The sequence below is a fragment of the Notolepis coatsorum genome (assembly GCF_963971535.1).
Source record: "Notolepis coatsorum genome assembly, chromosome: 13".
Lineage (NCBI taxonomy): Eukaryota > Metazoa > Chordata > Actinopteri > Aulopiformes > Paralepididae > Notolepis > Notolepis coatsorum.
In genome coordinates, this window is record NC_140177.1 from 79,791,511 (window position 1) to 79,803,532 (window position 12,022).

Sequence of the window (12,022 nt, forward strand, 5' to 3'; positions counted from 1 at the left end):
TGGCAAAAATGAATCCCTCTATAAAAGAAAAGGGTAGCACTTTATAATAAGGTATTTGTAGATAATGAACTAATCATGAACAAACCATTTATATACATTCATAAATGATTATTAAATCATTTATAACTATATTTGTATAACATTTACAGATGAGTTCTACATTATTTATAACTCATTATCAACATTGTTTGTACTTGATTTGTTCATCATTAAATAATGTTGTTTAATGTGTAGTAACACATTTGTAGATGCTTTAAAAAATGGATATGAAAAAACGACTAGCGTATCCATTTATTTTTCATGTTCAACAAATGATTTGTTAAGACATTCATAAAACATTTATAAATCATTTGCAGATGCTATCGTGGGGGCCAATCTAAAGTGAAGCCTATTCATCATTAACAAGTGTCTAATAGTTAATTATTTGTTTACTTTTTCATCACATGTTACAAATGTTGTAGGCAACTTTTGGATACACCCTTCTTTGTGACATCAAACAGTGACAGAATTAGGACTAAAGATAAATGCAATTTTATTAACATATAAAATACATGTACATGACATAGTGAACATCGGGGGGCACTAGGACCCAGGAGTACCCTGGCCAGGTATTGAAGAGTATCTAGAGAGGAAGTCTCACGCGAGCGAGACTTGACGTCACGTGTGTTGTCGTCTGTTTGAATGGAAGCACAAGTTATCCATGCTGCGTCTATACTTTCGCTTTTAATAAGGTATGAGAAGGTTAAACACCTTTTTTTGTTGATAAATCTATTCCATCATTTCCGACCTACAAACAACTCTTATATGTTGTGTAGACGTTCGTGTAGATGTGGTGGCCGCTAACGTTACATTTGGTCCTAATGTGTGCTCAGTGATAATGACACGACACAAATAATTATTACTCTTGTGTGTCGTGTCGTCATCACATACATACTGAGCACTGAGCACACATTAGGAACAAATGTAACGTTAGCGGCCACCACATCTACACGAACGTCTACGCAACATATAAGAGTTGTTTGTAGGTCGGAAATGATGGAATAGATTTACCAACAAAAAAAGGTGTTTAACCTGCTCATACCTGAAAAGCGAAAGTATAGACGCAGCACGTATAACTTGTGCTTCCATTCAAACAGACGGCAACACACGTGACGTCAAGTCTCGCTCGCGTGAGACTTCCTCTAGATACTCTTCAATACCTGGCCAGGGTACTCCTGGGTCCTAGTGCCCCCCGATGTTATACTATATGTCATGCACATCAGTGGAGGCTGCTGACCAAATTTTTAGGTGAAGCACAAATTATTATATTATATATTAAATTATATTTTTTAAACATCCCCAACGCTGCAACACCCCCATTTCTCCCAGGTGTCAGGCTCCTCATTCGCTTCCATTCATTTTGGGGACCATGTTTAAATATCATCCTTCTGAAGTATAAACAAACTATACTGCTGTGACGATTTCAATAAAACAGACCTTTCTGAGTCAATGGTATGCAGTGGTGTTGCGCAATATGTCAGGGCCCCCCTGCAGGGCAGACCACTCCCCTAAATCAAACCAAGCAGACCATGGCTCGGCGGCCCGATCAAACCAAGCAGACCATGGCTCGGCGGCCCGATCAAACCAAGCAGACCATGGCTCGGCGGCCCGATCAAACCAAGCAGACCATGTACAGTATACAGTGGCTAATATACTATCAATACTACTATTGAATATACATACACTATTCATTTCATTTACACTATATATTTCATCAAACCAGCATGTCATGTCTCCCTTAACTGTCTGTGAAAAGAGGGAGAACTACAATGACCAGAATGCCTGGCAATGTTTACTTCCTCCTCCACAGAGGCACTAGTCACTAGATCAGTGCAACGTACGCTAGCCTAGCCACAAGCTAGCGGCAAACATTCATTCATTTAGGCAGCACCACTAACACAGTGCACATGCAAATATTATCTGCAGGCTGCATTAGCAGCCAGCAGCCAACGTGATACATTACATTGTGTTTATATGTGACATAGCCAAGTTAACAACGTTTCATTCCCTTATTCAAGTCTCTAAACAATTCGACTAGCTAACGTTAGCCATTAGCAAAGAATGCTAGCCTAGCCACAAGCTAGCGGCAACATTCATTCATTTACACTAACACAGTGCACATGCAAATATTATCTGCAGGCTGTATTAGCAGCCAGCAGCCAACATGATACATTACATTGTGTTTATATGTGACATAGCCAAGTTAACAACGTTGCAATCCCTTAATTAAGTCTCTAAACAATTCGGCTAGCTAACGTTAGCCATTAGCAAAGAACGCTAGCCTAGCCACAAGCTAGCGGCAACATTCATTCATTTACACTAACACTAATTGTTGTGACTTTTTGATAGTAATATATAATTTGAACAGCTTGAAATATATCATTTATTATTGTAGCAAAAGGTGAAATGAAATTGGCATAAATATGTTTTATAATAGCCTAAATGGAGATTCAAGTTAAATTGTTTATCATATTGTTTAGAATTAGATTGCATTATAGGACTGTATTCTGTGGTGCACCATCTTTGCCCCCAGTGGGAAGTCAGCTGCGCGCAGGCCTATAGCCACACGCTTCAACGCTAATTAGCAATGCGTGCCACCTGTAAAAGGGTATGTTTGATCCTTCGGGAGAAGTTGGTTGACAGAATGTTTGTTAGAATAAGCTATGCCTCGCTGCTGCTCTGCTCTAGAAAAACCTGTAAAGGGAGAAACTAATTAAATGGTCGTCAATGAAACATGAAGAACAAAAACTGTGAAATATGAATAATCATACGTGTTTAAATAAGAAGAGAACAGTGGGAACAGTTTATTGTGCAAACACTAATGTTGGCGCAAAGTTTAATTTAGCCTACTGTGTGTTGTTACAGCTGTACTGTAAACTACTAGCTACAAGTTAGCTTGCCTTCACTGTCCAAGATGGCACGTTCACGTCAACTTTCAATATGAATTGAAAATGGGGGACCCTGATGGAAACAAGACAAACGTCTTTCTCAGGTCTGCATCCCCTTAACAATTGTATGTATTGTGCCGTACTGTATTGTACCCATTCTGCAATCTGTTAAATAAAGTTGTCATTCATTCATTCATTCATTCATTCATTCATTCATTCATTCATTCAACTACAACTACACTAGTCTTCAACTGAGATAATAAAAAAAAAAAATATATCATCCAGTGCACAACAATAAGTGAACAAGTGAATAAAGATCTTAAAATATGAATGATTATATTAGGTAAATTAATGTTCTTCTTCAGGCAAAATGCACACATGAGATGATGGAACACAACTTTGACTAGAACACTGACGCCAGCCCAGCTGCAGTTCTGCATGTATTTTACCAGGCAGACTCTGATTGGATTTGCAAGGCTGCCAATCATTCAACCTCCGTGTATTGGATGTCAAGGGCTGTCAATCATTAAATCCTCCATTCAATGGCAAGAGTTTAACTGCACAGTCCGTGCTTAGATGAAGTTAATAGCCTATTTTGATTGGCTGTTATTTATTATGAATAATTACTGCAGGCAATACTGCAGTGCAGGCCTGCTCAGAGCTGTCAATTTTGGCCATTTTTGAAGAAAAAATTATTCACTGGTATATATATAGGTATATGTAAATTAATAATAATTATGAATTATGAGTGAATTTGTATTTCACGTGTTGTCATAGAGAAACCTCCACTGATGCACATGTATTTTATGTTAATAAAATTGCATTTATCTTTAGTCCTAATTCTGTCACTGTTTGATGTCACAAAGAAGGGTGTATCCGAAAGCTGCCTACAACATTTGTAACATGTGATGAAAAAGTAAACAAATAATTAACTGTATTAGACACTTGTTAATGATGAATAGGCTTCACTTTAGATTGGCCCCCACGATAGCATCTGCAAATGATTTATAAATGTTTTATGAATGTCTTAACAAATCATTTGTTGAACATGAAAAATAAATGGAGATACACTATAGTAGTTTTTTCATATCCATTTTTCAAAGCATCTACAAATGTGTTACTACACATTAAACAACATTATTTAATTATGAACAAATCAAGTACAAACAATGTTGATAATGAGTTGTAAATAATGTAGAACTAATCTGTAAATGTTATACAAATATAGTTATAAATGATTTAATAATCATTTATGAATGTATATAAATGGTTTGTTCATGATTAGTTCATTATCTACAAATACAGTATAAATGTATTATAACAGGGTGTTATTATAAAGTGCTACCAAGAAAAGAAATGCCATTTAAGAAGAATATTACAGTGAATGACTTTGTCACATGAAAAACCTAGTACTGACAAATCTGCCCTCTCTTTTTCAGGGTTACAAAATGGATGACCTTTTAAGATCGTATGCGAACATGTACGAGACCCAGAAAACAGATGTTCTGCGACCCAGAAAAAAGATGTTCTCCTGAGACTTTACACTATAATAATGCATTGGCATTAGTATACCTTGAGGAACACACTGCTTAAAGGGATAGTTCAGATTTTTGGAACCCTAGCCCTATTTCTTACTTATGATGCACAATCCATGTTTTTACTAGCACCGGCTCATTAACCACAAACCAATGCAAATTCAGTGAGGTCGAGCTCATCTCCACAGGTTCAAGCTGACTGAGGCTCAATGAAATCTACTGTGTGTACACTGTGGAGTAAATTTCAGTCAGCTTGTACAGACAGGACTCGACCCCTTTGACTTTGCATTGGTTTGTAATTGTGGCTAACTAGCAGGAGCTAGTATGAGGAACAGCTTGGATTGTTCTACCAATCAACATCATCATTGGCGACGTTTTAATCACATTACAATTGAATTATTGCTGTGCATGTAAACAATAATGCAAATATGGCACAAGCCATGTAAACATCATCCTCTGATTATTAATGTATGCTCTTAATCACAGTAAGATACTGTATGTGGTTTACTCGGATCATAGTCGCATTATAGAGACATGTACCGTATACACCTTAGTTGCATTTCTCTGTTACGCATGGTGCCTGGGACTGGGAACAGTTGACACTCCAAACGTTTAAGAATAGACACCTGAAATATTGTTAACGACCACTTGCCAGCTGTTCCTGTTTTGTTTTAGAACAATTGATTCACAATCAAATGACTATGCCAGTTGGCCTGGATGAATAAAGTTCAACACGGGCAAGAGCCTTGATAATGTGGTAATGTTCATTCTTAGAAAGATTGGTACCCCCTAGCCCACCGCTCGTAGGACATAAAAGGCCATTGGTTGATCAATTCCCTATAACCACCTGAAGGCAGTGGGACAGGGATGTGCATTCCATCATATGGACATGTCTGGGATGTGGTGTGTGCCTCCTCAAAGTCTGTGTGCAAATACGCACGCCTTGATATAATCTGCTATGGATGATGAAGGAACGACGTGCATTATGTATCTTCATTTTGAATAGAGAGTCGGGCCTATACGGTGAGAATATAATGTGGAAGGCACTCGGCTGGTTTGCACACTGCTGTTTTCATGCTACATAATATTCTCTCCACTCTGCAGCTGAGATCCAGCCGTTCCCACCAAATCATTGGAGTATCCTCGCCCCAATATCAACATCCTGGAGTTGCACAGGGTTTTGTAGGCCTACAGAGAAAACCATTGCTGCAGTTTGGATATTATAGAATAATGTATAGAAGGGATACTCCCACATACCGTACACCAACGCTCCTGGATTGGTAAACACTGAGTGGGAAATAATCTATTACGCATCTGAAGAGCCACTGGCTATAGAGGCAGTTTGTGTCACCTGACTAGGCTACTTAGTTTCTACTGTATTTATTTATTAATTTGGTTGACTGCTTATTCAGGAGGCTGATGGCTGAATATTGTGATATCAAATAGTGAAGCCTTTTTTCATCCATGAGTCGGAGGCTGATCACATAACCATAAAATATTTTTTCTAAATAAAAGCAGTTCATATTTCTATACAAAACACACCTTCCCTCTAAATAATGTCACAACATATGTAAACAGGATTATTTTGAGAGTTGTACTTGCATGCAAACGGCTTAATCAGACGTTGAAAACATTGCAAGAAGAAACAGGACTAGAGTTCCAAAAATCTGAACCATCCCTTTAATACCAGTACTTATCCACGATAAAGACTTTCACCACAATTCATCACTTTAATTCCTATCAGGTTAACAGGGTTCTGCCACATAACGCAAGATGATAATAGGGTTTTAAACTTTTCTAATACAGAGTACCTTTCACCATCACTTTGTAATAATTGTTAGACGTTGTCAGTGAAATGCTCATGTTTGTAATTTTTTTACTTTTCCATTGTTGAAATTATACTGTGTGCATGAATTGTCTACCACAACTTTTTGAATATTGAATAAATCTATTTAAACCAAATTAAAAGACAAAATCCCAATACAGCTCATCTGTTCCTGTCATTTCTCCAAATAAACAAAAGTATGTCTCATCCCATGTTTTCTTCCATTTAGTATTTTTTAAGATGAATTTTTTTTCTACATATTTCAAAGTTATCAATAACTGTCTGTACACATTTTGAATGGTAATGATAATTCTATTTGTACTATATATAGTATAGTATGCAATAGTTTTTTTTAAATCCCAAGACAGCAGAGTTAATGCCAATGTGTATGTATTGATCAGATAAACAGTCTATGGTAAATAGAGTAAAAGTTCAACAAAGTGTGTTCTAGAATTAATATAAAAAAATTATCCAAATATGCCCTTGTATAAAATGTTCTACCTTACGTGTGAATGTGCTGGTGGCCAGAATCTCCCAAATTACATTTTTTATGAGCTTTCATTCTCCGCCCTCTACACTCTTGGTTAAACCCAAGCTCATCTGCAGCCTGGTGCCCATTAGAGAATTTCTGTCGATTACCGTTTCAGGCGACAAAATCCATTCAGCGGTTCTCGAGTTACATGCCGATATGCGAGGCGTGCGCCAAAGTACATGGCACAGTTTATATTTTTTCGAATACTACTCCCGACTCCAGAGGCTCTAGCTCTGTCAATAATTTGGCCATCTCGAAAATCTTTGGACAGGGTTGTAAGTAACCAATGCGTGTGGCTTTCCAATGATACCCCACGTGGGGATAAGCTAATTAGGGATCTAGGTGAAAAGTCACGAGAGAAAACGGGAAGTAAAAAATTTGCAGATGCATTGGAGTCTGAGAAAACTCAAATCCGTTCAGAAATGTCTGATTAGTAGCGATTTTGGTAAACTGAGAAAAAACGCTCTGCATTGGAGTCTGAGAAAACTGAAACCGGCTGTCTGCAAAAAAATGTCTTCCCGTTTTCGCTCTTACCCCTCATTATTTCATTGCTTATTCGTTTAAAAGTGTTGGGATTGGTGATGATGGATCTTTGAAGGAGGCTGAGCAGGACAATTACTATAAAAAAAAACTACTATAGGGTCGAAAGGAGCCATAGTCGACTGGCCAACCTCTTAGTCGAATATAATAAAAAAATATATATATTATAATTATAATTTTTTTTTGTATCATTCTTTCCAAAAGAAAAGAGGCCTAGAAGCGTGGCTAACGCTAATGGCACGCATACCAGAGGCTAACTGCCTACGAAAACAGGCACAGAGGCACTGAAAGAGGATTTCACCCATCTAATGAACACACTTTTGCAGAGGACAAGAAGCCTTCAGTCGACTCCTTCAGACATTAAGCACCCCCCACAGCCCAAATGGAATGATACATTTATTAAAAAAAAAGTTTAAAAATATTATAGGCCTACTTAAAAAAATATATATATTTAAGTCGACCAATAGTCGACTAACGGCAAATTTTGGTCAATCCTAGTCGACCATCCAAATCCTTAGTCGGGGACAGCCCTACGTACTGTATGTTGGCAGGTTCCTTTCATCTGTGGCTTTATTATCTATATTCATTTGATATGGTATTTTTTTTTTTAAACTTTGGCCATTCCGCTGGCTCTTTTTTGCGTTTATCGCATTTACTCTGGTCAAGAATGACCGACAGAAACAGGCTGAAGGGGTACAGATGGGGGGGAAGACACTAAACTCGCTAAACCCCAGATCCGTGACGAGCACGGTTGTCCCCGGCGCCGAAATAGCGCTCGAGGTACGCGGTGAGCTACTGGAGCTCCCCTGATATGGTATTTTATAGATGATAGTCTTTTTATGTGTGCCTCTTACAGTTCTTAGGTGAAGCACACTTTTTCAAGAAGAAGTGAGTGAATAAGTGAGTGTCATTTTCAATAACAGCGCAGAAATGATGTGACCATCTCATTTAAATCACTAAATATACAGAGTGAGCTACAAAAACTGATTTAGTGAAGTTTTTAAATAATTAGGCTATTTGACAAGCGCATCCGTGTGCGAGTTCATGGTGAAACTAGAGGATTTACTGTTCAGTTGATATACAGCCACAATACAAGTACCATAGAATAAATCAATTAAGGACGTTATTCTATTCTTGTCCATTTTTGCAAAGAAATTGTCATTGGCATCCGTTACTTTGCATTTGGCATCCGTTACTTTGCATTTGCCGTTCTAGATGTGAGGGCTGCGGGTGTTTGTGTCACTAGCAAATAGGGACTCTTGGTTATTAGTTTTGTATAACGAATAACCACTAAACTGCTTAAGCAGACATTAAGGAGAAGGGGGAAATAAACAAAAAACAACCTTTACAGGTGGAAACCTCAAAGTGAGTATTTAAGAATAAAGTCCAAAAAACTGACAACACTCAATAAAGAGGTATTGTAAAAAACAAAATAAGCCACTAAGGGAGTTTATGTGCAGTAGTGGACAAAAGACCGTTCCAAAAGAAACAAGAACTGAAAAAATAAAAGGAAACACCATAAAAGGCTCAGCTTCTATAAAACAAAGTGTAAAATAAAGCCAGCAGCCTAAAACAAGAATGGCTACAAAGAAATGCTGAATAGGGCAGAGATCAGCACTACACTTAAAAGGAAATGAGAAAGCAGCTAACCCTGTGAGACTCCAACTGCACTGAATCGGGTGTAATCAAGCCCACACACCTGCCCTATCATGAGGCAATTAACCAGAGGCCAGTGGTTGACAACTGTCCCTCACAGGGAGACGAAATAAAGCATAAACCAAAGCAACACTGAAGCCAATTCCAATCGACACCATATGGAAAACACTTATCACTAACTTGGAAATTGATTGGGCCAGAGTCTGGACCAACATATCACTCGCCAAATGATACACTATAATTTTACTCAGAACAGACTGTACCCCACGCAAACTATTTCAGATGAAAGTTTTTCAATCCCCAAACTGCCCCCAGGGGGCTCCTGGCACTTTTCTCCATATGATTTGAGAGTGTCCGGAAGTATTTCATTTTTGGAATTGTGCATCTTTATGTCTGCCTGACATATTGAATTGCTATGTACCCTGCTGTTACTTCTATTGTTGAATGATGACCCCAAGTTGAAATTCTCATTACAACAACATCGGCTCCGGCTGGCTGGCCCAACAGCGGCTAAGAAAATTGCCTTGCGTTGGCAGGCCCCGCATTCACTGTCAAAGCAGCAGTGGTTACTGGCTTATAATTTATATAATAGTCCGTTGCACGGATACATGGGGCAAAACAAGAAAATATAGCAGTTTTGTAAATGCTGCTGAAACTATAAAGTCACTGCTTTAGCCACTGTTAGCCTGAATCGTAGTGGCCCAAACTAGACTAATGTACTGAACAATAGGGTGATCCTTCCATTCATTAGCAATATACTTGAAAAGAATATAGCCCCAGTCCAAATAAACTCCTTTCTTAAAGAAAACAGCATCATGGAGGAATTTGTTATACTACAGTGATGGGGCTGTAATTCTTGTGACTGGGGTGGGCTGTAAGGGGGCATCCCTATGTTCCGATTGATTGAAAATGTTATTTTATTAATTATTAATGTCCGCCTTGTTTCAAACTGGTTAAGCTTAGGCCCTCTTTCAAAGTTGGTTAAGGTTAGAGTTTGGAATCAGGGCTGGTGGTCTGACCATCCATCGCTACCGGGGAACATAGGACCCGGGGAACATATAGGGCCTATGCTCCCGGCTGTGATTCTTGTGACTGGGGACCAAGTGCATACAGCTAATGGATGTAGTATTAACTATAGCACATCATCAATTGATTAATAGGATGCATAGCACAGGTAAAATGTGATAGCGTATGAATGAATGTTCATTTTATGGCAAAACGTTATTTACTGTAAATGAGCACTACTTTAATTCAGTCTATTTTATGATAATCTTGTCGGCACATGCTTTTATTTAGTCAATTCTATACTAATGTCAATTTACTGCTGTGAAACAATTTGAGCTGCAATTCCGGTATGAAAGGTGCTATACAAATACAGATCATTACAACTTTAGTTGAATCAGAATTATATTTTACTTTTTAACGTGTTCTGTGGATTTTATATTCTGGGGAAAGTAATCCAAACGTATTTGAAACAAATCCCGTTACTGAGGTAGTGTCAAACAAAGGATGTGATTATGTTTAGCAGGTCAACTGTAGCCTTCCCCAACCCTATAATATATATTTCAGACAACTCATTAAAATAATAATTTTATTGACCATGAACATAAACAATTAGATTTAAAAGATACAAATACAAAACATGTATATGAACATAGACAAAAGAAATTAACTAATTCACACCGGGGATTAGACGGGCCCGTTCTAGCACTGCCATGCTTTAAAAGATAGGAGTGCGTCACCTTGTTTGTAGAGCTATATTCTATATTATAGCTATGATACAATACTAAGGTGACATCACCCATCTATGGTTCAATATGTGAAAAATAAATGTTTCCATCCATACGTTTCCGTGTTATACCGTGGTGAATATAAGTATCATTATTACATGGCGTTTTAACATTCGCCGAAATGCTTGTGGTCAATAGCGCTCGTCAGAGGTCCGTTATTACTCGATAACGGACCTCTGCCGAGCAATAATGACCGCTGTGCGCAGCTGGACCAATCAAGCCCACTGACAAAACAGATCGCAGTCATGAAAGCTGTTCAGCATATGCACAGCTGCACTCAATCAGTGCAATCAGACCACAGACCTGCTGGCTGCCGGCGATGACAGCGCGGAGCGACAGAACAGAACTGCGTCTGCATTTGATCTCTTCTCGTCGATGGTGTAAAATGAATTAGGTATATTAGGTTAGTAAGTTAGCCATGTAATAAGCGGGATAATGTATAGCCTATACTCAGTGAAGGTCAATTATTTTGCGACAATGACTGACATTTAGAACACCTCGGCGAGGCGCCTCGGTGTTCTAAACTCCGTGTCGGTCAATTATTTTGCGACAATGACCGAGTATAGGCTATACATTATCCCGCTTATTACATGACAAAGAAAAGTGAGCCCGGTGACATTTGACCGTTGCACAGGCCAAGATACAAGGTTTCAAAGGGTGCTCGATACCGCCGTCTAGCTGGATGCCGCCGGTATTGCACTTTGGCGATCTCAGACTCATTCCCTATGGTAACACTGAGGTCCCCGGATGAATAATGAATAAAAATATCTAACTATCAAATAACATAATAATAAGAGTTCAAAGGAATTAGTTAAAAATACAAATAGAACACATTAAAAAGAAAAGCCATCTTCATGCTAATGTGGCATCCTGGCCATCTTCCCCTCAGCGACTGCACTCTCCAATTCCAGGACAGTCTCTGAAGATGAGGAAAAACAGACATTAGGTCCCAGATAAGATCTCATACCTACTTCAGCAGAATAGGCTAGGGTAGTTACAGCAGAACAGGCTAGGGTAGTTACAGCAGAATAGGCTAGTTACAGCAGAATAGGCTAGGGTAGTTAGTTACAGAAAGTGTTCGCTGTTGGAGCAGTTATCTTTTTTGTCATCTATATAAGGGGCACTTCACCAAAAAAAACAATAGATTTATTTTGCACATAATCTTGCATACATCCCAAAACTCCACATTAATTTAGTTTAGTAAGAATTTGAATATG

At 38.4% G+C, this 12,022-nt stretch overlaps 2 protein-coding genes across 2 annotated transcripts in view; one reads left to right on the forward strand and one right to left on the reverse strand.

The window, feature by feature from the left end:
- The window catches only part of LOC311239418 (unconventional myosin-VIIb-like), a gene marked incomplete at its 5' end in the record, with an annotated part of 195,727 nt that extends 191,233 nt beyond the window's left edge, over positions 1 to 4,494 (forward strand). The window contains one exon of the mRNA XM_084327722.1: positions 4,367 to 4,494. Within this exon, the coding sequence (XP_084183848.1) occupies positions 4,367 to 4,462 (96 nt within the window). The 3' untranslated portion in view covers positions 4,463 to 4,494. The remainder of the gene's footprint in view (positions 1 to 4,366) is intronic.
- Positions 4,495 to 10,592: 6,098 nt separating this feature from the next.
- Positions 10,593 to 12,022, reverse strand: part of LOC311239132 (kinesin-like protein KIF2C) — a 32,712-nt gene continuing 31,282 nt past the window's right edge. Inside the window, exon 22 of the mRNA XM_084327388.1 lies at positions 10,593 to 11,724. Within this exon, the coding sequence (XP_084183514.1) occupies positions 11,663 to 11,724 (62 nt within the window). The 3' untranslated portion in view covers positions 10,593 to 11,662. The remainder of the gene's footprint in view (positions 11,725 to 12,022) is intronic.